Source organism: Excalfactoria chinensis, chromosome 21 (genome assembly GCF_039878825.1).
Source record: "Excalfactoria chinensis isolate bCotChi1 chromosome 21, bCotChi1.hap2, whole genome shotgun sequence".
Lineage (NCBI taxonomy): Eukaryota > Metazoa > Chordata > Aves > Galliformes > Phasianidae > Excalfactoria > Excalfactoria chinensis.
In genome coordinates, this window is record NC_092845.1 from 3,772,013 (window position 1) to 3,796,868 (window position 24,856).

The 24,856-nt window shown below is 53.2% G+C and overlaps 1 protein-coding gene across 14 annotated transcripts in view; it reads left to right on the forward strand.

Annotated features, from left to right (window-relative positions):
- The window catches only part of IGSF9B (immunoglobulin superfamily member 9B), a 39,802-nt gene extending 16,475 nt beyond the window's left edge, over positions 1–23,327 (forward strand). For 2 of the 14 annotated variants that reach the window (XM_072355126.1, XM_072355134.1), the window contains exons 11-20: positions 1,669–1,819; positions 2,171–2,294; positions 4,610–4,785; positions 5,536–5,762; positions 5,844–5,928; positions 7,499–7,660; positions 8,413–8,458; positions 9,763–11,385; positions 19,172–19,293; positions 19,799–23,327. In XM_072355126.1, coding sequence (XP_072211227.1) covers positions 1,669–1,819; positions 2,171–2,294; positions 4,610–4,785; positions 5,536–5,762; positions 5,844–5,928; positions 7,499–7,660; positions 8,413–8,458; positions 9,763–11,385; positions 19,172–19,293; positions 19,799–20,022 — 2,940 coding nt within the window. In that variant the 3' untranslated portion in view covers positions 20,023–23,327. Of the gene's footprint in view, positions 1–1,668; positions 1,820–2,170; positions 2,295–4,609; positions 4,786–5,535; positions 5,763–5,843; positions 5,929–7,498; positions 7,661–8,412; positions 8,459–9,762; positions 11,386–11,533; positions 11,768–11,808; positions 12,115–12,890; positions 12,937–19,171; positions 19,294–19,798 lie in introns of those variants that run through there. The other 12 variants (XR_011905744.1, XR_011905743.1, XR_011905742.1 and 9 more) reach the window with 12 other exon arrangements.
- The last annotated feature ends 1,529 nt before the right edge of the window (positions 23,328–24,856 follow it).

Genomic DNA, 24,856 nt, shown 5'->3' on the forward strand with positions numbered 1-24,856 from the left:
TGAATATTGCAGACAGAGAAGCCACACTCTGTCCCGGTAAGAACAAACTGCAGGTACAGCTGCTTCGCTTTGGGCTGAGCCACTGCCGTCCTGTCCCGCAGGTGGGTGGGGGAGGCCCAGCTTGTGGCCACCGAGTACTTAATACTGGGAAACCTTCACAGCAGTATTGGCAAAGCTGAGCTCTGCTCCCACCCTGGCTCCCTCTTCCTTGCTGATGTTGCTCTCAGGACCCTCCTGGCCCTATGTGAGGCCGGCACCAATGTCACTGATTGTACAGCACAGATCTCCTGCAGCAGGAGGTTTGTGCCACCACAGTGGGTCCGGGGGATCTGCCCTGGGCTTGGCTGAGTTTTGGCAAGGGCCTGGACCCACCAGTGGCTGCTTTGCTGCCCTGGTAGTTGGAAGACTGTGGGAAGAAGCTATTTTCATTTTGCTGGACTGGACGTGGCAATCTGAGGATGTTCCCTTTTGCAGGGCCAGGTGTGGTGTGATATCACTAGGGCTTTCCTGTCTCCTTTCCCTTTTGCTTCCCAACTTTGCTGCTTCTGTAGGAAAGCCACTGTCCAGCTGTCAGGATCATCTCCTGGAGCCTCCTGTCCCCTGCCAGCCCTTCTCAGAGGGCAGGATCCCTTCACTGCCCAATGAGTACCATCTGCACTCATCGCAGAGCGAGATGCTGGATCTATTCACCAGCTGAAGGAGGACTGTAACTTGTACTGTTTTTGAGTGGCCTATCTAAAACTTGTTGGCTCTTTAGTCATCCATCTTATTTTACCTTCCTTCCCCATCCTCTTCTTATTTAGGTTTATTTCAAAATACTTTTGTACCCTCTGACCCTCTTCCTCACAACGTAACTTGGCTTTTCCTTCCTTGACCTCAGCTAGAACTGAATGGGCTGAGTGGAGTTTCTCAGTGATAAAAGTAAGCTCCTTTGCTCCCCATCAGCCTTTGAGGGCTGGCCTCCTCCTCCTGGAGGACTGCAGAAGACCTGGACTGGGCACTGTTAACCTGCCGTGCTCCTGCTGCAGGTCCCTGGAGCCCATCAGTGGGATCCATGCATGAAGAATAGCAGAAGAGGGCTCAGAGCAACACGGGATTTGCGCAGCTTTGGATAATGGGCATAAACACAAGTTGTTAGAAGAGGCATCCTTCCGCTTGGCTTGAGAGCTGCCAGGCACCTCCACGCACGCCATCCTCCCGTGTCCCCAGGCTGCCTCCTGCTGAAATCTCTGCCTCTGGCTGGGACTGAGTGGAGCAGGAGGGGCTGTTGGGAATCTCCTGGGGCAGACACCCATTTCAGAGAGTGTTTGTGGGGACACTCAGTGCCTCATCCTCCACAGCAGTGACAATTTCAGCTTTGGATGCTGGAGGAGCCACGCTGAGTTCTTGTGAATGGTTCAGTAAGAGTACTGTGGGGTTTTAGACCTGTGTATGAGTTGGGAACATCAGCCTCTGTTTTGCATGTCTCCCGAGTTACTGTGCCAGGTCACACTGAAAGCAGGGAGACTTTGCAGCAAGCAGAGAGATGGGAGCACTTGCTAGCGCCCAGTGGTGCCCTGCAGGCCTTGCAGGTAGCTCAGTCATTGTGTTGCTGCCTTGCTTGGCTTGACGTGCTTCTGAAATGTGGTTTTTCTCTCTTTGCCATGCTCCCCTTGCTCTTTGCCCAAGGTAGGGAAGCCCAGCAGGAGCAAGCACAACACGCTGCCCGGCGGCACCCTGCAAATCCGCTCCCTTGGCAAAGACGACCATGGCGAGTGGGAGTGCATCGCCACCAACGTCGTCGCAAGCATTACTGCCAGCACTCACCTTACAGTCGTAGGTATGGGCAGGGGATGGGGCCTCGGGGATGGCTGGTGGCACAGGGACACGTTCCTGGGGTGTACCCAGCAGCGTGCTGAGCGTGGGATGGGATGCTTCCCATGGAAAGTGATGTCTCCCTTTAATTCCAGCTGCCAATGGTGCTGTGTTTTCTGCTCTTTTATTTTGGCCATATGCTGCTGGTATTTCTAGCAGACATTCCAGATAGGAAAGCCTTTGCTTTGTGCGGGTGGAGTCCCTTTGTGTCATGGCTGGAAACAAATCCGCACTAGGAGCCGTGGGCTGTGTTTGTGCTGGGAATCACAGCCATGCCCTCGCTCCTGCTGCAGCCAGCCCATCTCTCTCCCTGCAGGCACAAGCCCTCATGCCCCAACCAGCGTGCATGTTGTGGTTGCCATGACCTCTGCCAATGTCTCCTGGGAGCCCGGCTACGACGGTGGATATGAGCAGACTTTCTCAGTTTGGTACGGCCCTCTGTGAGTCATCCTGGCATGCTTTGCTCTCTGCTTCTTTTTCTTCCTAGCTGAGCCCAGCTTTGAGCAAGCGGGGCTGTGCCGTGGTGGGGGGTTGGGCTGGCAGGGGGTGGGGGTAGGGGGGAAGCATTGCCTGGGTTGTGCTGTGATGCAGGGTAGAGCCCCAGTGCAAATCTATGCCCTGGGGTGGGAGGGATGGGAAGGATGGAGGTTGCCCTGGGCTGTTCTCTGCAGCTTTTTTCTGCTCTTGCTGGGTGCAGAGGAGCTGCTAGTGGGGCACTGCAATGCTACCCAGTGCACTGGAGTGACCAACAGAGGTGCTGTGGAGGGCTGTCGGTCTGCAGTGTTTCCTTTCTCTCTTGTGTTAGCCAGTACATCTGTCTGCCTCAGCACATTTTAGTCTGCTTACACGGGGAGACACTTTGCATTCATGTAACTTTGCCTCTGGCATCTAATTTCAAGATAAACTGTTTATGAAGCTTAGCAGCCATGGAGAGGATGGAAAATGCAATCTTTAGAGAGTGCATCCTGAAGAAATGTGACTAAGCAGAAACGATCTCTCCCTCCTCCGTGTGACTCCCTGGGGGCCATTAAATCCCAGTTTAGCTTGAGACCAGTGATGGTGAGATGCAGACTGGGAGACTTTACTCCCTGAGCTGCTGGTACCCAAAGCAAAGGGTACATTCAACCTCCCCACCCCGAGGCAAGAGAGGACAAAATGTGTCTCTAGTGAGGTCAGGCTTTTTCTCTGGGCTCTGCATTTACCGTTGTCCTTCTCTTCTAAGAGCCATGCTTTGAAGTGTGAAGAGGACCCTTTCACAGGCTGGTGCTGATGTCCTCCCCCACTTCTTCAGCCTTTCTTCTCACTCCCTTTCTTTCCTTCCTTTCCTCAATTTGCCCAGATGGGGATCTGTTGATAGAGTGGAGATTGGAGAGATGCTGTTCGTAATGAGTTCTCTGCTCTAAACTGAGGACGGTCTCTACGCTCTCACAGTGGGGTTGGATTATTGTGTCAGGAGACAAAGGATGGGAGAGAGGAAGAAGGAATTGAATGAGTGGAAGAGAAAAAATGGGGAAGTGAACAGAGTGGATGTGGCAGCACAGACCTTATGTAGCTGCCTGTGAAAACGTCCTTGGGAAGGACTGATCTGACCTCCTCGCTCTTGAGACGTGCCTCACCTTGCAGGGAGGTGGCAGCTGCTGGCTGCCTGCCTAGCCCTGTTTTTTCTCCAGACCCCACATGAAATGAGAGCAGCCAGAGGCAGGGATGTTAAAAAATTGAATGCAGGGAGCATTGTCGAGTTGGAGAAGGAGGGAGAGCCCCATACAGCTGCCCTGCATCCAACTCCTATGGCATGGGAGCTGGAATCCCTGCTGCAGCCGCTGTGATTTTGGGGCTCTCCTGCCTGCAGCTGCTGGGTTTGGTCTAGACACTGCACGTGCACAGAGCTCTGCTGAGCTGCTTGTTTCCATGGCTTGCTGCTGCTCTTCCTGCCTTACCTTTTGCTCCCTTTACAGCGGCGTTACTCGTCTTTGCTCCAGGTGGGTTTACCTGGCAGTGCACCGAGAGCTCACGTATCTGCAGAATGGAGCTTCTGCAGTGATCTTTATTAAATCCTCAGTGAGCACAACAGAAACCTGCAGCCGAGGGCTGGGTCTCCCTAGAGCATCTCTAGTGCATGTGTGGAGTTCAGCGATATTTGCAATATCATTGCAGTACAGAGATGCTGCTTTGAGACATCAGGCTTTTTCACCATGATTATTCCTGTTGGTAGAGGTGAATTGCAGATGGATGCTCATGGATGCTGTGGTGACTGTGTGCTTGATTCACCCCGAATTTGGGGGTTAAACCCACAAAATGGGGCTTTGGCTAATCACCTCCTGTATGGGATTGTATGTACAAGGATACAGCTGATGGGAAGCTTAGCTCTGGCTTGGGAGCTGTCAAGGTATGAATGAGAATGGGGCCTGTCAGCCAACTTGCTCTTTTTACTTTAGGGATGTGATGGAGGTAACCCTTAGAGCAGGGCTGCTGGCTTTGCTTTTGTTTGTGGCCTCCCTGCTGTCAGGGTGTGGGGCTGCAAGGTGGTGATGGCAGTGACCGTGGTGCAATGGGACAGCACTCCAAGTCCTCATGCACGCTGACCCTGAGCCAGCTCTTGGGTGACAACTGTCAGCACCGCATCCATGCACATTGCTGCTGCCAAACCAAACCATCTCTCGGGAAAGCTCCATTATCACTCAAGAAGTTAACGTGGCATCTTTGTACTCCCAGTCAGGGGCACGTTCCCTGAAGATGCTCCCTTCTCTCTTGGCAGGATGAAGAGAGCCCAGTTTGGCCCCCATGACTGGCTGTCTCTCCCTGTGCCAGCTGGTTCCAGTTGGCTGCTGGTGGATACATTGGAACCGGAGACTGCATACCAGTTCAGTGTCTTGGCTCAGAACAAGCTGGGCACCAGCTCCTTCAGTGAGGTGGTCACTGTGAACACTCTAGGTAGGTCCTTCCCAAGCACAGTGGGAAGAGGGCAAAGAGGGTTTCAGGAGGTCCACAGAGGAGGGGAAATGGCCCTTTGCACAGTCTGTGTCTTCTGCCTGGAGGTGGTGATATGCAGTGGTAGTTTCCAGCTGCAAAGGAGGTGTCCTGGATGGAACCTGTGGACTTTGCCAGGTGCTCAAGGCTCCCAAAAGCTTGTCCCAGGGCAGCTCAGGGGAGCAGTACTGTGGTCCTGGCCACCTTTCATATCTTCCTGAAGTTCAGCTTGGGGCAGGAATTATTAATAGAGCACAGAATCACTTGCGTGTGGCTCAGAGCTGGAGCTCTCACAAAAGGCTTTGAGCTGAGTACCAGCCTTGGGGCTGTCTCAGAAATAGGTCGAGAGAAGAGGAGGCTTTCTGATGCTGTGCCCCTCTTTCTAGTCCTTGTATCTTTAGTCCACCTGTTTTTGGAAAGATGCTTTTCTGTCTCTGTGATGAGAGAGCACATGCCCGAGATATGTCCTTACCTGCTGTGAGGTGGGGAGCTGCTGCTGCAGTGATGCTCTGTCTGCTGCTGATGCCAGCATGTGGAAGGGATCCTGGCACGTTGCTCTTGTGCAGACCCATATATCATGGCTGTGTGTGGAGGCACGAGGAGCTGCTGCCCCAAAATACAAGGGGGAGAAATCACGGCGATGACCTCAGGGAGGAGAGCATCTGTTGTGTTTGCCTGGACCCCATCTCAAAGCTCCATCTCCTCTGTTTGCAGCATTCCCTGTAACAACTCCAGAGCCTCTGGTGTTGGTTACCCCACCGAGGTGCCTAACAGCCAACCGGACGCAGCAAGGTGTCCTCCTGTCGTGGCTTCCTCCCGCTAACCACAGCTTTCCAATTGACCGCTACATCATGGAGTTCCGCGTTGGGGAGAGGTGGGAGATCCTGGACGATGCCATCCTTGGGACCGAGAGTGAGTTCTTTGCCAAGGATTTGTCCCAGGTGAGCAGGGAGGGGCTGCCCTGGAAGCTTTTAGGGTGACTCGTTTACTTCTCAAGGCTGATGATGTGTTTGATGTTTCAGGACACCTGGTATGAGTTCCGGGTCCTGGCTGTCATGCAAGATCTCATCAGCGAACCCAGTAACGTTGCTGGTGTGTCCAGTACAGGTAAGAGCTGCTGCTTCCTCCTTCCTCTCTTTGCCTGGTTGCTGTGGGAGCATCTGCACTCTGCAGTGCTGCTCTGTTGGGGTTATGCATCACTATAGCAGTGCTGCTCTGTTGGGGTTATGCATCACTATAGCAGTGCTGGCTGGAGCAACTGCTTTTGTGCGTTTGCTTGCAACCTTAGCTGTGAACTGGGTTAGGATTAGTGTCCCAGCATAGCTGCTGTGTCTCTGATGACAGGAAGCATTAGTCTGTAAAGCAGCATAGCAGTATATTGGCTGATGCTGTGTTGGTGCTTTCCATAGCCGAAGAGGAATTTGAGAGCTGGGCCACTCTGCTCCCTTGTGTTGTCTTCAGAGCAGCAGTGCTGGGAGCAGGCAAGGACAAAGTGCCCTTCTTGGTCCTCGCTCTGTGGGGTGCCCTGAGAACAAAGCTCTGAGCCCAGCACTGCGCAGCCTGGAAATGGAAATGAAAGGTGCAGAGAGGGAAATGCAGCACTGCAGTGCGGTGTCCAGAGCAGGGGGTGGAAAAGCAGCAGAGCTTTGCAACAGGAGACTACAACACGTTGCAGCGTGTCCCCTGCACCCCAGTGCAGCTCAGAGGAGCAGTCCTCCAGCTAGGGCTGGGCAGGTGATGGTGATGGGAAGGGGGAGATCTGCAGGAGGAGAGGATGCAGTGAACCCTGCTGGTGTGGTTTGCCTGGAAAAAGCTGAGGAGCCGCCCAGTTGGGCTGCGTGCAGGAATGAAGCAGTCTCTCTCTGCCCCCAAGTGGTGCTGGTGCGATGCAGGGAGCCTGCTGCCAGCAGCCTGCTGCTCCGTCCTCCATGTGCTGCTGCTCTCCTCTTGCCCAGTGTTTCTGATTGGGTTTGACAGCGCATGGGGCACGAAGGCAGCTGTGGCCACAGGGTGTGCGTGCGTCCCTGACCCTCCTGGGTGCCGTCTGCAGCTCAGAGCTGCTGCTCCCAGCAGGCGAATGTGCACTGACCCTGCGTGTGGATGTGTGGCAGGAGCACTGGCGTGTGCAGGATTTGATAACTGCTCTTGCATCTGCAAATAGCTGCAGCTAGGCTCTGGTGGTGATTCAAATGCACTCCTGGTTAGAGAAGTGGTGTAGCTGAGGGTTCAGGGGCATCGGTGCTGGTTCCAGCCAGTTTTCATTGAAGATCTGCAATATTCTGTATTCACACACTAGGGAAAACACTTGGTCTTGCTACAGCCTGAGCTGTGGTGGGTTATTACAGCAGTAGATAACTGCAGCTTTGATGCAGCTGCGTTCATTTGTGCATAAATGTGGATTTGTGTGGTGGGAGCACATCTTCCCTAGGTGTCCATCAACACAGATGGAAGGGTCCCTTTTGTGTGACACCTCTGCAACACTTGGCCTGCAGCACCACTACCTGGTCTTCCCACGTGGGCTGGATTTAAGGCAGGGTCTTTCCTTCAAGGTTATCACTGCAGAAACGAGTGAGCTGTCTTGCATCAAGGCAGCATTGCCCTTCAGACTGTTGATCCCCCAGGCAGGTTGTGCATGTGTGTCTCTGTGTAACACCTGATGGTTGCTCTTTTTCCCCAGACGTATTCCCTCAGCCTGACCTGACGGATGAAGGTTTAGCCCGCCCGGTGCTGGCTGGCATCGTTGCCACCATCTGCTTCCTGGCTGCTGCCATCCTCTTCAGCACACTCGCCGCCTGCTTCGTCAACAAGCAACGCAAACGCAAACTGAAACGCAAGAAAGGTGAGCTCGGTCCTGGTGTGCTTCTCTCCTCGTCCTTTCTGTCCTCTTGTTGTTTCTGTCCTCTTTCCTGTTGTGGTGGTAATGTTCTTCCCTGTCTTGTCTCTTCTTCCATCCCTGCGCGTCTTCAGGTGAAGCTCTGACTTCATCCCCCGGCTGTGCCTGAAAGCGCCTGTGTTCAGGAGTGGGAGAGGAAGGGTGGGTGAAGAGGCGGCACAGAGGCTTGGGATTTCTGAGGGCACAATCTCACATGGTGACAGCTCTTAGAGCTTGGGGGCTAGGGCTGGGATGTCCCCTTGGCTGAGGGGGACCAATGCCCTTCCCAAGGCGCCCCCCCTCCCCAGCAATGGGCTCTGCAGCCGCTTGGCTCTGCCTGGCAGTGCCCACTGGCAGCAGTAGGCTAGAGAAGATCCCAAGAAGGAGACTTGCACCATTTTCCTTCTCTAAAGCTGGGCCAGCAGCCACCTTACAGGAGCACCTGGTAGGGAAACCACCACCTGTCCAAGCAGCTGGGAAGCCGGAGAGGGCAGGGGAATCAGCTCCTTTGCCTCTAGCGTGCGAAACTGCGGAAGCAGGACTGATAGGAATCTGTGACGGGAGCTGTTTGTTGTCAGCAACCATTAAAGAACAGCAGCAATGAAAACTTGGCTTCTTGTTGAGTGTCTTCTTTGTGGTTGTGATGTTGTTTGTGTGTCTCTCTGTCTTGTTGCGCCTCCTCAGCGTTCTCTCTTCTTTCCCCTTTTATTCTTTTCCAGACCCTCCTCTCTCGATAACCCACTGCAGGAAGAGTTTGGAGTCCCCGTAAGTACCTGTCTTAGATTTGGCACCAGGCTGTGGGTCTTCAGGGTGCCTCTTCCTACAGCTGTTGGAAAGGTCGAATGGAAATATCTGGCCTTGTTTTGTGGCTTCTGACGATTTGGTTTCAATGTTCTGTAAACTTGTGGGAGCAAAATGGTTCACGGGAGACAAACAGGCTTCGGAGCAGAAAGCAGCAGGGACAAGCACAGCGACCTTTAAGAGACAACCTTGTGGATCTGGACATGTTGACCAGGTGGAAATGAATTACACACCCAGCTTGAAAGTGGCTCCTCAGGGGAAGGGCTGCTGCTGTGTTCATAGTCCTCTGTGCAAGCTCAGCGTAGTTTTGAGTTGTTCTGTTGGCTCCATTTTTCTTGGGAAATTCAGAATCTTAAATGCGTATCTTTTCATTTCCCATGAAGTCTCTGCTGAAGTCTCTTTGCACGTATGCCCAAAGGCTGTGGGTCAGGATGCTGCACTGGCCACAACTCCTTCCAGAGCCCTTCAAAAGTGCTAATAGCCACTAAGCAGCAGGAGCATCTTTCTGATGCGAGTGCAAGTTTCTGAGGTGTGGACACCTCATGTTTAGGCTCCTGTGCTGGTGGATCTTAATCTTCCTTTTCTCAGCTCATCCACCGCACTGAAATGGCCATGCTCACATCATCTCTGTTGGATCAGCTATCTTTTGCCCTTCAATCCTGTTTGTCAGAGGCTTTCTGAATAGGGATTCTGTTCTGATACTTATCTTCTCCTGCCATCTCTTTATCTTTTGAGGCTCTCAGCCTTAAATTTGTGTATTTGAATTGGGGGAAAAAGTTGATTTGAAACCATCTATCAGCATGTCTGTGTGAGATGCTGAGATCTACAGGAGGGAATTATTTGCCTGAGGTTCTTCTGGAGCCCTAAAATGGGGAAGCACCTCTTGGGGGCTTTCCCAGAGTTGGGTAGCTTTGGTGAACGTAGGAAACTTTGGAAGGAGTTGGAAAAAGACTTTGGATCTGTCTTTCATTCTGATGGGACTGTGGAGCTTGTTGTGAGACGCTGGAGCAAACTGCACCCTAAGGGGGTGCAGAGGTGTCCTGAGGAGTGGGGATCGTGTGTGATGTTTCCAGCTCCTCTTTCCCACTTGCTTCTCACAGCCTGTGTTGGAGCTGGCCAAGCCATCATGGTAGTCCCCACAAGTTTCTTCCAGCAGTTTCTCTTTTGAGATCTTTGCTTTCTGGATCCAGCAGTTCTTCTGGATGAGAAGAGCTTGTTTCTCCTCCGGTGACCGCTCCCTCTCTTGGTTTTTCTCCCCTGTGGTCCAGGTTGTCTTCTGGCAAGGTGAGTCCAGAGAGCATCCGCACACTCCGTCCCCCCTCCGAGTCCTCTGACGACCAAGGCCCACAGGCTAAGCGGATGCTGAGCCCCACCAAGGAGAAGGAACTCTCCCTCTACAAGAAGACCAAGCGAGCCATCAGCAGCAAGAAGTACAGCGTCTCCAAGGCGGAGGCCGAAGCTGAGGCCACCACCCCCATCGAGCTCATCAGCCGCGGGCCGGATGGCCGCTTCGTCATGGACCCGGCGGAGATGGAGCCTTCTCTGAAGACACGGCGGATCGAGGGCTTCCCCTTTGTGGAGGAGACGGACATGTACCCCGAGTTCCGGCAGTCGGACGAGGAGAACGATGACCCCGTCGTCCCAGCCTCGGTCACGGCCCTCAAGGCCCAGCTCACCCCTCTCTCTTCCAGCCAGGAGTCCTACCTTCAGCCACCAGCATACAGCCCCCGGTTCCACCGGGCACTGGAGGGTCCCGGCGCCCTACAGGCCACAGGCCAGGCCCGCCCGCCGGCCCCCCGGGCTTTCCACCACCAGTTTTACGGTTACCTCAGCAGCAGCAGCCCCGGGGAGGTGGACCCGCCGCCCTTCTACATGCCAGAAGTCAGCCCGCTGAGCTCGGTCATGTCCTCCCCACCACTGCACCCCGAGGGGCCCTTTGGACACCCCACCATCCCCGAGGAGAACGGGGAGAATGCTTCCAACAGCACGCTGCCCTTGGCCCAGACCCCTACGGGGGGCCGGTCCCCTGAGCCCTGGGGGCTCCCCTTCGGCAGCCTGGAAGCGTCCCCCGCGGCAACGTTCCCCCCTCAGCTCCAGCAGTGCGAGGCGACGGCCGAGGGCTCCCAGCCCACTGGTTGTCTTCCTCGGGGGCCGCCTCCTTCCTCTCTTCAGGTCGTCCCCGCGTCCTACCCGGGCATCCTGCCCCTGGAGGCACCAAAGAGTTGGACTGGCAAGTCACCCAGCAGGGGCCAACCCTCTGTGCCCACCACCACCAAGTGGCAGGACAAACCTATGCAACCCATGGGATGTCAAGGGCAGCTAAGACATACCAGTCAAGGTATGGGCATACCTGTGTTGCCTTACCACGAACCGTCCGAGCCCGTCGGCCACACCGGCACAAGCACATTCAGCCTGGACACCAGGTGGTACGAGCCCCAACCCCGACCTCGGCCCAGCCCTCGGCAGGTCAGGAGGGCTGAGCCCAGTTTACATCAGGTGGTGCTACAACCTTCGAGGCTTTCTCCTCTGACCCAAAGCCCCCTCAGCTCCCGCAACAGTTCCCCGGAGCTGACCGCCCGCGCCAGGCCCCGTCCGGGCCTCATCCAGCAGACCGAGGTGTCGGAGATCACCCTGCAGCCCCCCGCAGCGGTCAGCTTCTCCCGCAAGTCCACGCCGTCCACCGGATCCCCCGCACCGAGCAGCCGGGGGGAAAGCCCCAGCTACCGACCTGCCACAGCCTTCACCTCGCTGACCACTGGCTTTTCTGGCTCCCAGGGCTCCTCCCTGCCCGCAGACACCATGGATGTTTTTGGAGACATCCCTTCTCCAAGGAGGGCTAGCGAGGAGATTCTCAGACCGGAGCCCACATCGACAACGGTAGCCACCTCGGGGTAAGTGCGTGAGACCCGTGGTTCCCCCCTCCCTCCGAGCCCCAGGCCCTCTCCCGACTTTCCCCATCCCGCCTCGCCCCCCCCTTCCCTCCAACTCCCTCCCCGCCATCATCATCCGAACTGTAGGGTCTCTCTGGGTACGCTGCAGCATCCCTTTTGGAGATGGCGTCCCGCGGGCTTTGCTAGGCCATGGCTCTGCAGAGGCTCACGCTGCGGGCGCAGGGTGCATGGCCGCTGCCCGAGCCAGCTCGGGGTTAGGTGGGCGGCCTTCCCGGTGCTGCTTTCCTCCTCCCCGACCGCTGACGTGGGAACCAGAGCTCTGTGGTTGGGCTACCAGGCTGACAAATGCCTGGGCTGCAGGCCTGGCTCCTGGCTTGCGTAGGTAAGTGTCCTGGTGTCACCGGCGGTTGTTTCCTCTTCTAGCTTCTGGCTCTTGGCTTTCTTCGAACGTTAGGGCTGCTGCGCCTGTGTCTTCCTTCTGTTCCATCCCGCGGAATCTAGAGAGCTTTAATGCATGACAGAAACAGCTATAAAAACCACCGCCCCATCTGCAAAAGGGATGCTGCAGCCCCAGGACGCGGGCAGGGAGAGATCAAGGACTTAGCCCCACCAGCAGCATGTCAGGAGAGGAAAAAATAACCCAGTGGAATTCAGGAGGCCGCCGGCACGCTCAGATCCTACCCTAAAGAGGGATGTGGCTGCACTAGACTGTAGCAGCTGGTTTTCCAGGTACCAGGGTTGCTCCAGGCAAAAAGCGTCTTTCTCTCTCTGTATTTCTCCTCTCTTCCTCCGTCTCTTTCACAGCACCCTAGATCCCGTAGCCGTGCTTTCGTTCCATCCTTTCGTCTCGCTTCATTTCGGCTTGTTGTGTAGGGGGATGCCGAGCCCCTCGGCTCGTGATGGAGCCCCGCGGCGCGGTCGGAGGCATTTGGAGCAGAGCCGTGGTTTTTGGGGTGGGGGGAGGCAGCCTTTCACCCCGCAGCGCCCTCCGCATTTCACTCCCACTCTCTGGTACCTGGAAGCGTTATGGCCTTATAGGAAATCCCTCCAGCGTGGCTGGGGAAAGGGGTGTGTAGGGTGTAGGGGAGGGCTCACGGGAGAGGCTGGGGAGGGAGATGGGGACCTGGAGGACCTGAGATGATTTCTGCGCAGCTCTTGGCCGTAGTGATGCAGACACGTACGCATGGGTCCACGTCTCCATGCAGTCTCAGAGCCAGGGCACCCCGAGGAGCTCCAGGTACAGGACAGTCGCAGGACAAGTCTGTGTTAGAGCACTGTTGTCCGTGCTTTTAAGCAGTGTATCCATTCGCTTTGTTGATTATTATTTTTGTTCTTTTTCCTTTCTCTTCTGTTTCTTTCCCCCTTTCTTCTCCAGCCTTGTTTCGTTTGTGTTTCAGTTTGGTTTCTTTCCCTCCTTTTCCTTTGGAGTTGTTGACGTGCTGATGTGTTGCGGAGCTCGGCTCCTTGCGGGTGTTGATAACTGCTTTGTTTTTGATTAATCTCAGCTATCTGGGCAGTGTTGTCGAGACAAGCTTCTCCTCAGCTCAATAGGTAAGGGTGATCCATGTCCGAAAGGATGGTGTGGGCGCTGCGGAGGGTGGCTGGGAGTGGGGCATGAGAGGGGACATGGAAGGGGCTTCTCCAATACCATCTCTTCCTTTAAAGGGGAATAAGGAACTATAAAACATTAGGAAACACCTCTGAACGCACAGTCTCTGTGGCTTTTGGGTTTTCCCCTATCCCTTTGGAGGAGCTCAGAGCCCTGCACCTTCAGCTGGTTGAAATAGCTGCCCGTGGTGCTTGTGGGCAACAGCTCCGAAAGAGGTCTCCCGTTCCGTTCCACAGAATGAAGGTTTTTGTTTCCATCCAGTTTCTTCTTCCCAAGGTTTTTCAGATGAAGAAAGTGGGAGAAGTCTTTGTTTCAGGGTGGGCTCTGTGGTTGGCAGCACCTTCACTGCAGTTCCAGGCAGGTGGAGTGTTTCATCGTTCCTATTGCGGTGAATGTAGTTACAGTAAAAGCCCTCCCTCTCTGAAAAGCTCCTTGGAGAAATCTGTAAGACTTCTCCTGACCCAGCTGTAATTAAACAGCCAGAAGTAAATCTGGAAAGATTCTCTCAAGGAAATACCTCTCAGGGGTTCCCATGTTGGAGCAGTTTCCTGGATGGCCACAGGCATCCCTGGAATGGCAGCAGGAGCAATTGGGAGATGGTTTCCAGATCTTATAAAGCAGAGAATTTCCTCCTTTTTTTCTCTTCAACTGAAATAGATCAAACCAGCTGGGATGATGCTTGTTCCCAGCCCTGGGGAGTCAGCCAGGCTGGCTGTGAAAGGAGAGGTGGGATTGAAGATGGGATTATTTTAGGGCCCGACCGTCCCCAAGCTTTGTTAGGTTCAAAACCTGCAACCACAAATGAGAAGTGTCAGTGGCCTGGCTCATACTCCCCCAGCAGCCTGGGAAGCCCATTGGAGTGGGAGAGGTGCCTAAGGGAATTAGGTAGGTATTTCTAGGAGTAAGAAACCCCTGTTTGTTGCAGGGGGAGTTGGACTAGATGACCTCTAAAGGTCCTTCCCAACTCAAATGGTTCATGGAGCTCTCTCCTGGGGTGGAGAGAGGGAAGGAAGGAATGTTGGGTCTTGGTGATGGAGCTGGGATAGGTGCTCCATGGAGAAGTCATCTTCTTGGCATGGCAAAACCCCTCTGGTTTGAGCTTTGCAGCTTCCAGAGCTCCTGAGCGCTGTTTTACATCCTTTATCCGTGGTGCTTCCCTAATCCAAGAGATCTAGAGGCCTAAATGAGTGTGGATTCAGCACAGCCTGATCAGACCAGTCTCGTGTCCCAGCTTGGTGTGGCTCTTGCACAGTTTGCACTTAGCTCCTGTCTCAGCAGCGAGCTCTGGGGGTGGGTAGGTACCAAGAACAGGGTCACACTGTCCTACAGGATGCTTGCTGAGGAGCAGCAGTGTGTCCTGCCCTGAGTTGCTGCCAGGGGTTGGAATTGCAGGAGTGAATCCAGAGTTGTTCTCCCAAAAAAAGGGGAAGCCATAGAAAGAATAAATCTTGCTCTAATAAGCGAGGAATCCTGTAAAGAGCCCAGCCAAGTGATTTTGTGATGATGTGGGGTCGTAAAATTGCCAGTGGATGCAGAGCACAGGAATTTTCTACTAGAGCAGCTGGATTTTTGTACTGCGGTAATAAAAGCTGAGAGGAGGAGAGGGAGAGGCGGTTTGTGAGCTGGTGGCAGCTGCAGCTGATCCCCCAGCGCTGGGAGCAGGAGCTGCCATGTGGTGGCTTTTGCTGGGTGAAGGTGAGCAGGGAGAAATGCTGCCATTACTGAGCTAGGAGCTTCCCATCTTCTGCTTCAACCCAGTGGGCAGTGATTCATCTCCTACCAGGGAAACCCAAAAACCACAGATGAGACACCGAGCTCCTGTGCCCCTTGGCATTGCAGGCAGCCCCACTGGCCTCCATTGCCAGGACAGTGCTGCTGATGCCAGGAGCTCATGGGCTGGGTGCACCGTAGCATTGAGTGACAAAGGGACATCGGTGCCAGGCATGCAGGAGCAGGAGCACCCCTTGCTCCCGGCTTGAAAGCAACCAGGTTCCCCTTTAAAGACTGTCCATGTGCTGCTCCTCTGCATGTGTTTCATGCCTCCTCCCGCTTGGAGAAGTTGTGAGTCCTCCTGTCTGAGTGCGTTCTTCTTTCCTTTCTTATTATTTTTTTTTTATTTTTACTTCTTTTTTTTACGTTACTTATACGTTTTCTCACTCCTGGTTTTCATTTATCTTCCTTTCTCCCCTTTTTTTCCTGTGACTGTATCCACCCCTTTCTCTCCACTCCGGTCCCTTTTCCCCTGTCCTCTCTCCTCTCCCGTCAGCATGGTGCAGTCCATGGTGTAGACGAGTTGTGTTGTCTGCAGACTTGCAGAAGGGCCCCCATGCTCTGGTGTGCTCCCCACTGTCACCAGCCCCCTCCTCCCTCATTTTGGCAGCAGTGGCTTGGCAAACAGCTCTGGGGGAAGGGGTCGCAACTGCTGCGTCTCTCCAGCACCTCTTGCACTAAAGGATCTCAAATGGTGTATGGTGGCATCCTGGGATGGAGGTGGCATTGGGCACCACCTCAGAGCAAAGAGCGCAAGGGGATCACACAAGACTGGAACTTGAGGTTGAGCCTCATGTGGGCAAATGGAGCTCTTCAAGTATGAGGGGTTGGAGGAGCTTGGCTGGGATGTGATGGACACTGGAGATGGCCAAGCAGACGCTCTGATGTGTCCAAACATATCACTGGATATCACTGTCTTGACTCAAGGAGAAAAGAAGATGGGGAAGGATGTGAGAGACCTCCACAAGGCGACACACGCACCCGACGTCCTTGAAGGTCACAGCTTGTGCTTTCATGTGGCTTCCCCCTGGTGGGCGAAAAAAATACTAGTGATGCTTAAGGAGCCTTCTCCCTTACAGTGCAAAGATGTTTGAAGAAAACACAGCAGTGGTATTTGTTGGTTTGGATAATGTCACCTATAACTACCCTTCCTTGTCCTGGGGCTGAGTAACTCGTCAGTCTTTCCAAGACCCCTCTTTGCACGTGCTTCAGACCTTTGCTTGTTCAGAAGGGCTTTCCTTTGAAGACTGGAGGAAAAATTCAGTGCTGAATGTTCTATGGCATCGCACAGGAGGTCATGTCTGGAAGTCACGTGTGTTTCTTGAAGCTTCTTTGCTTGGCTCCATCCTGAGGTCTCCAGAAGTTCATCCCCCCCCCCCCACTCTGAACTTGTCGTCTGTTGGTGCTCAGGATCCCTCGTGCATGGATGGCTGCCCAAAGTACAGGCTCTGGGGGCAGGAAGAGGCTTTTGGCCGGACTTAAAATGCAAGTTAATTCGATTGAGTCGGAGACCTTTGAAGAAATAAAGGGTGGGTAGAGCAGATAAGATTTGGCTGGTGAGTAGCATCGTTTTGTCCTCCTCTGTATCTCTTCCTTGCCAGAGGTCAGGCAGTATTTATAGTGGCACATGGGTTCACTGCGCTCGCTGTTTATGTTTGTGGATATAAATACAAGCCCAATTAGGGAGAACTAGTGGAAACGAACTTGAGGCAATTTCCTCATAATCCCTTGGTAAATCTGTCTCATTTTGTCAACGTGCCACAGTCACTAGCATCTTCTTAGAAGAAAAAAGAATGAAAATAGCAAGAGGCTTTAACATACGGAGCTCTAATAGCATTAGCAAAGTTGTCTGGGCTGTAAGACAGAAAGACATGCTTGTGGGCAATGCAGTGATATCCAGGGCTTGGCACACGTGAGCCACATGGCAATGAACTGGAGTAGCTGAGGTTGCAATTGGCCGAGTACCTTTCTTGCTTAAGCTGGCTGTGGGAAGAAGGCATTTAAGCACAGCGGCTCTACAAGCTTGTAAATGTCTTTCCTGAAAGGGAAGACTTATTTGGATCCTGCCAGCAGGGCTATCAGCTTGTGTAAAGAGATGCTTCATCTTCAGCTGATGCACTGCTCTGCTGGGAGCTGGAAGAGAGGATCTCCAGGAGCATCCACTCCTTGATGTCTCTGTTGCAATGGGAAACATGAAAGGGGCTTTTCTATCCCAGCCTTTGGGTTTCCATTGCGTCTGCTGCGCCCCAGCTGCTTCATCACATTATGCTGCATTTTCCGTGGTGCTCTCTAATGCTAATAGCAAAAGCGAGAAGCTCTGTAATCCCATGCATCTTCAAAAACAACCCCTTCTGCTCCCCATGGGGGGGAACAGCCCTGGGGAGCTCTTAGTGCCTCTGTAGCTGAAGTGTGTGCAGCTCCAGCAGCTGCTTGGATTCTCAGATGTGAAGCGTTGCTCATGAGCTGCACTCCCACACTGGTATTTCATGGCACACATAGAGACTGACAGAGGGGGGAAAGCCTTGTGTATGCATGCACAGCTGGAGAGATGGGAAGCTCCAAATGGACCTCAGCTAGCAGTGCTCCTGTCCTCCTCTTCCATGCCGTTCCTGCTAGGCACCTGCAGTGTTTCTGTCGTGGTGAATGGGTAACACCTCATTGACAGCCCCAGAATGGGACGAAAGAGTTTGGCTTCAAAATTTTGGTGACATGGAGTTGGACTCAGTGATCCTTATGGGTCCCTTCCAATGCGGGCTATTCTGTAGTTTCATCAAGGTGATGCTCCGACCCATCCGTCCTGCTGCTTTATGAGGTGCTTGTGGGGTCCTGTCCTTCACAAAGGTCTCATCACTCCTCTCTCTGGGTTAGACACAGCTCACAGATCTCAAACCTGCTGATATTTTCAGTTTTGGTGAATGGTGCAGTAGGTGGCATCCTTGCCACAGCGCTCATTTACCATTGTCGCCTTCCTTATCTTCAGCATTGCGTTAATGGGGAAGGCAGGAGTGCCTCACCTTGCTTGTGATCCTCACCATTCCCTATGCATGTTTTTTTTCTGCATACCTTATGTTTTGAGCCCGTCATGGTTATTTGCTGTCAGTTGGCCTCTTGGGCTGGATAAGTGCAGTGAAATGGGAACAGAAGAAAAGCATCGTGTGTTTGGGTAGAAGTAAACGTACTGAGAAGATGGATTCACCATCCAGAAGTTCTCATTCCCATAACTGTGTGTGGGATGTGCCATGTACTCACTGCTGGAAACTGCACCGAGGAAGAGCTCTGCTCCCATTGTCTGCTGGCAGTAGCCCTGGAAGCACAGCCAGCCCTGCCTGACCTCAGGGATGCTGGCTGGGGCTGCAAGAGGGGACAGGATGGACTGGCACTTGAGCCCTGCAACCATCACAGAAACAAAGGGGAAAGAAAGGGGAATGCAGCAAATGGGGGGATGCTGTGATGTGTTATAGCTGAGAGCTGGACCAGCTGTTCTCCAAAGAAAAAGGTTTTCTTCTACTGCCCTGCATTATAGCAGTCATATTTTTCAATCCTTGGATTGAAAAGTCCTTAGCAAAACAGGTACAGTAAGGGGCAATGGAGCACAAAGCCTTTGCGAAAGGGAGACCACTTAACCTTGAGCAGACTCCTGTACAAGGGTTACTTGGGGACTAAGTCTGGGAAACTCTCTCTTACAATTACTGACTCTCCCACAGGAAAAATCCCTTTATGAATCCCCTCCTTACCCCCTGCAGTGAAATCTTGTTGGTATTTTCATTTCCAAGCTGTGGTGCATCCTGTCCAGCAGGGCCAGAACATCCAGCTCCTAGTATCCCAATGTGAAGGAGCAGAAGCTTCTGTGCCGTTATATTTGTTGTCACTTCTAGCTGGGAGCAAGCTGCTGACCCCAGCTATGCTCTTTGTGTCCCTGTCTGTTGTGCAGTCCCTGTTTTTGCTATGGGAGCCAGGCAGGATCCCTGCCTCCTTCCTACTCGTTGCGCCGGTGTCTCCCACCCCGTGTCGCGCAGGTCTCGGTGCTGTCGTGCCGCTTCTGCGTTTCTCTTCCTCCCTCTCCATCCCAAGGGGTTTCCCATCACTTCCCAAAAATACCTTATCGGACATAGGATCTGCCCCGTCCTTTGTGTCTAGCAGTGCCGGTGTGGCAGGCAGGTGAGCCGGGTGCCGGCTGCGCTCTCTCTCTGTGCTGGGACTTTGCAACGCAGCTGAGCGGGAGGGGATGGGGACACAGACACGTGTGGGTCTCCTGTCTCCTGCGGCAGCGTGCCCGGCCTGGGCTTTCTCACCTTTTCCTTCTCCATGGCAGAGCTGGCTGGGGTCAACCGTTCCCCACCTGGGACGTCCCACAGCCCAAGCGTGACCCGGAGCTGCTGATGGCACGTGTCTGCTTTTCCTTTCTAGAAAACGTCCATCTCCGTCCTGGGACGCTGCTGCACCTGAGAGGCTCGAAGCTCTGAAATACCAGCGGATAAAGAAGCCCAAAAAGTCATCCAAGGGCTCCTCGAAATCCAGAAAACAATCCAGTGAGTGTGAGGACCCCGCAGTCCCCCAGCAGCGTCCCCCTGTAACCCCATGGATTGCTTGGGTTGGTCTCTGAGCACCTGCCTCCCAGATGGATGGCTGCTTGCCCACGTGCTGTCTGCAGTCCTTCCCCTGCTTCCCAACACCTTTCCCCTTCCATCCTCTAGTATCTGCTCATTACCCATCTTTAGTGACTGTATTTACTTTTTTTTATTTATTTAGGATTCTTCTTTGTTTGTTTCTTTTTCCCTGACATCCAACCTGCTGCTTGCATGCTGGAGCCCCCATCCTTCCTCTTCCTCCTCCCCTCCACTCGAGGTGACTTTCCACACCCTCTCCTACAAAGGCCTACTTTCCTTCCAGCAAATCTTTCCCCCTTCCTTACCCCACACATACTGGGGCTTGGAGCGGTGTGGGGAGGAGGAACAGTCTTGCTATAAGCTCTGTTTTACAGCAGTGCTACAGGTGGGTTCCATATCTCATCCTTCTGCCTTCTCTCCTCTGCAGACGGCTCTGCCTCCCAGGTTCAGCACCTTCCCAACTCTCAGGTACTGTGGCCTGACGAGGCTGTCTGCCTCCGCAAGAAGAAGAGACACCCTCGTCAGGACCCCTTTGCCCGCCTCTCAGCGCTGAAGGACGACCTCTGCCACCGGCAGCTCCCCGAGGACCAGACAGCCATCCTCAACAGCGTGGACCACGACGACCCCAGTGGGCACGCCACTTTGCTTTAGCCTCATGCTGACCCAAGAGAAGGTTAAAAGGGAGAGGGTAGAGGGAGCCGAAACCTCGTCTGCGTGCACGCTGGGGTTGGGCAACTGGTGGCAAGGATGAGCTGGGAGGACCCGGGGTGGGTTGGGGTCTAGAGGGGGGGGATGCCTGGGGCTTTTCATATCTGCATCTCTCCCTTAGAGCTTTGGTGAGATGGGGAGGGGGTGGCACACCTCTGTTTCAGAGAGTTTTCCACTGTAAAAGGCATAGGTGGAGATTCTGACATCTGCTTCTGCATGGTGCGTGTAGATGGAAATGGTGAGATTAAGCAGCCGGCCCTGAATTGAAAGAAGGAATTATGTGACATGAGGTGTAATCGATTGACAAGGAACTAACAACCCAACTGACTAACAGCTGGTAATCCCGTGAATCTGATTATGATAAAGTTTGTCCAAATGGTCCCAGGAAAGCTGCAATTGTGAAATCTCCTTGCCTCTCCCTGCCCAGCCTCCCATTATGTGAAGATAACAGCAACATCACTGACATCTTTCCTTGCCTATCTCTGAAAGGGAAAACCAGAAAGACCCCAAGGCTTCACACCAGCCTGAGAAGCGATAAATCACAGTTTCTCCATGCATTTGTATTTGAACCTTGTTGACATGTACCAAACCCTTTGTAAGCAAGCAGGTATGGGGCCGTTTGCATCCATGGGTGTTATCCCCCAAAGTCTGGTTTGTGCCAGCTTTGATGAGGGTGGTTTTGACCAATTCTTCCCGACACTCCGTGTATCTCTAGCATATGTCCCTCAGTGCTGTGCAGAAATGTGATTTCTTACTATGGTCACGTTTGTAATCTCTGTTCATAACTGCAGAACGGGGAGATGCTGTAGGTGTGCGTGTGAGCAGGGTTTCACTGTGTGTTCCCAAAAGCCCCACTGGCCGACATGTCCCTGAGCCAGGGCAGCTGGAAAAGCCCAGCTCTGTGGGTGGCGATGGATGGCAGCTCCAAGCACAGAGCTCAGCCCAGCATTTGGCATCATTTCGGAATGTGTTGCTGCTGGTTTCACTGTCCACCCTTTCTCCCTCCTGCTCCAGCCTGGCTGTGTAGGCAACCTGTGACACCTGCTTTGGGATTTATCCTTCCCTTTGCCCATCCGAGGAGACTCGCTGTTCCCCTCTTGGTAATGCTGTTCTAACTCTTCACCAGAATGTATTTTCTCTTCCTAGGGTAGGTTCCTTTGGCAATTGATGTTTCTCTGGGTTACGTAGGCCTTTTCTCAGCGGGAAAGCTGCAGCCTGCTCCAAGAACACCAGGCTTCTCTTTCCTGCTCTGCCTCCACTATCTAACTGCGTGGCCTTGGGCAAGTCACTGAACCTCTCTGTGCCTCAGTTCTCCCATCTGTAAAATGGGGATAAGTCATATTTAAGCACTTTTGTAAAGCGCTTGGCTGCCCGCGGGCAGCAAGTGCTACATATGTGCTGAGTGCTATTACTACCAAGCGATCCCTACCTTTAAGATACTTAGAGATTTTTTAATTTTAAGTGGTAAGATCAAACACTGCATCCAGGTTTGCACACTTCTTCCTCTCTAGCAAAGTGCTAAACCCGCCAGCCTGCCTGGGAATAAATACTGATGTCACGTGGATATCCTTGCTTTAAGCTGATTCAGGCTGTTAGAAAAAGAGAATCCAAGAGCCTGTAGGCATTGCCATTTTGCATACAAAACTCTTGTTTATTCCCAGGTAGAATTGCCAAGAGATGCTCTGCAATCTTGCCTTTTAATTGTGATTTGCCTTGGTTATTGCTCTTGCTGCTGGTTGAACCTCAAAGGGCTTTGATATTTGGAGAAACATGCGACCTCTCCGCTGCCTGGCCAGAGCAGTGAGAACAAGCTGAGCTCCCAACGAGGTTTTAGGTCGAAATCTGTTCATCAGCCTGCCTAGAAATTCCTAGTTTTAAATGAAACTGTGCTTTGTCTTCCACCGAGATGTTCAGAAACCTGCGACAACGAAAGCAGAGCACGACGTCTTGTTTTCAAATCTCAAAGCCCTGACTTAGGTTCGAACCGCTTGACAGAATCCTCTAATCGATGATGAGATACTTTCAAGCTTTAACAACTTCCTTTAGGTGGTCTTCAAACCGTGAGCAAGTTTGTCTCGGGAAGGAGGGAGGGTTTCTTAGAGGTGCCTCTCTCTTCTGTGCCATCAACCACCAGAGTGAGACTTCAACTTCGCTAACAGTATAACAGAGTATTTCTTTTATTTGAGTGTGTTTTAGGGCTTGACCTAGAATCCACTTGGATCTGAATTGATTTAATGCCATTTGCCTGCTTGGCAGTGGGACAAACTTGTGGGTAACTTCAGCTCGCTGGTGTGAGAGGAGCTGATGTTGGCCCCAGACCTTAGCCGATGTCACAGCGGAGGAGGAAGCGAGCTTAGACCCAGGGCTCACCTCCCTGCTGTCCCCAAGGCTGCCCGCTGGCACCGGCCCTGGCCACCCTCGCTGCACAGACCCTACAGGTGATGGTGACCGGGGATGCTCCGTGGTGTGGTACCCTGCAGGGAGGGGGGTGTGGAGGCTCTGTGCCGGCTGGACCGCAGCTTGCTTGCTCTTCTTTTGGCTCTCATTGCCTGGACCTCTCTAGTAGGTTTCCTTGTTCATTTGAGCGCTTTCCAAGCTATTTACTCTGCCTGTTTGCACAGGCAAGGCAGTGTCTTTGGGCTCTCAAGGTTGGGGGACCGTGCCCCCATCCTGCTGCAAAGAGGAGGATCTGGAGCGCAGGAAGGTTGACTGAGTGCGCCAGCTTGCTTGGTCAACCTTTTGAGAGTTTGTTTTCCTTTTTCAGGTGTTTTGAGCTGATGGGCCCTCTGCTTTTCATTGTCTTCGACCTTTAAAGGCTGGAGCTGCAGCCCTCTCTCTTTCAGCCGTGTACCTGCCACGCTGCTGCAGTGGGAAATCCTGCCGGGGCTCCTCATGGACGCGGCTCTTCCCTAAACCATCCCTACCTCCTTTCCCTGCTAGACCAAGTTACCTTCCAATAGACTCTTGCCACGTGCTGGGCCGTGCTTTGGCAGATGGGCTCGCCTCTTGCTTTGGCAACCTCCTCGCTTCTCCCAGCTCTCTGGTTTCCATGCCCTTCAGGGGTTTATCTCCTCTGCTCCCGCGGACCTGGGACATCGAAGCTGTGTCAGATGATGGCAACCATTTTCCCCCATTCCATCCCTGTTTGAACTTCGTTTTTGTTTTGATGGTTTGCAAACACGGCTGCTGCTGCTGCTGCTGCTTTTCCTTTTTCTTTTATGCTGCAAAATATATCTTGATTTTTTTTATCTTTCTGGGCCAAACTCTCTTATTTTGTAAGCTTGTCCTAGGGTAGATGGCTCTTGCTCTATTGGTAAACATGAGATCCGTTCCTCCTTGCACGGTGCAAATGCAATGTGTTTCATTAGGTCTCATACAAAGAGCTGGGCTGTGGTGGAAGAAACACCTCTGAATCACAGGCTGTGATGAGGACACAAGCTGAATGTGTCCGTGCAGTGAATCCTGGTTTTTGGGGTTCTGGTGCTGCAGGTGGGTGAGAGTGCTGCAGCTCCATGCTTCCATTTCCCATGGGCTCTGCAAGGCTGTGGGGCTGGAGGAGCACTGAGACTGCTGCAGGTTTGTTTTGAGAGGATCAGGAAGTAAGAAATGGGCAGGATTCAGCAGCCCCCAAGCTGGGGAAGGGATAATGCAGAGGTGTATGTACAAGGGCATTGCATAGATCTAGTTTTGGAGGGCACCAGGCTGTTGTTCCTGTGTGCATTTCCTTATCAGCTCATCCATGCATGGAGGCTGGAGACAGCTGTGTTTGTGGTGGAGTTTTGTTGGGCAGCTCTGTGGATTCGTGCATGGCAGTGGTGCTCAGTAAGGTGAGTTCTGCATGTTAAATGGTCTGCTTGGAGCATGGGGCTGACAGCTGGGAGTTGCTGCTGTTCCCAGCTCTGCCATTGGCTTCCTCTGAGCCTGCAGGCAAGTTGCTTCAGCACTCCGCCTCGGTTTCCCCATTGCTATAAAGGGAATAACAGCAATGCTGTACCTACCTCCAGGGATGCTGTGGGGCCAGGGTTTGTGGTCAGCACTCCAGCAAACCTCCCAGCAGGGATGGGTCATGGCTAATGGCATCAGGGCATGACACGTGCCTCAGCGCTGCACATCTCTTGTGGTCTGTGTTAGGACAGAATCAGCTTGGTGGTTTGGCCTCTCCTCCTTATTGCAGTGATGTAAAATTTGGATCTCTTAGAGTTTTGGGTTGGTTTCCCCATGTGCTTCCGGCTGTAGTTCTTGGCTTGGGGTGTTCTTTGGAGAGCTGAGGCTGGAAGGCTTGCAGTCTGATGGCAGCGATTCCTTCACAGCCCGCTTGGGCTCGCTGCAGAGCTGGCAGAGCTGCTGCTTGTTGTGGAAGGGAACATTTTCAGGGAGCCAGCATAAAAAAGCAATGTATATATGAGATATAAATACATAGAGAAGTGTAGGATGAGGGTAGATATGTATGCAGAAGTCCGGTATATTTGCATGTAAAGGGTATGTTTGTCTATATGGGAGTGTTTAGAGCCGTGGTGGAGGGGGAGGGCATTGGGATGGGCAAAGCCAGGCAGAGCCTGGGGAGGATTTGGGAATGGATGGGCACAGGGCACCTCTGCCTGACCTTCATGCAGCCCCATCCCTGCAACACAGGACTTGGTTGTCCTTTTTTTCCCCCTTTTTATCAGTCATGCTCCTCCCCCCAGTTCTTTTGTTTGCTGTGTTCATTGTATGTGACTCATCACTGGACCATGGGAGTGGGAAGGAAAGAGTTAAGGGCCTCTTACCTGCACACAGG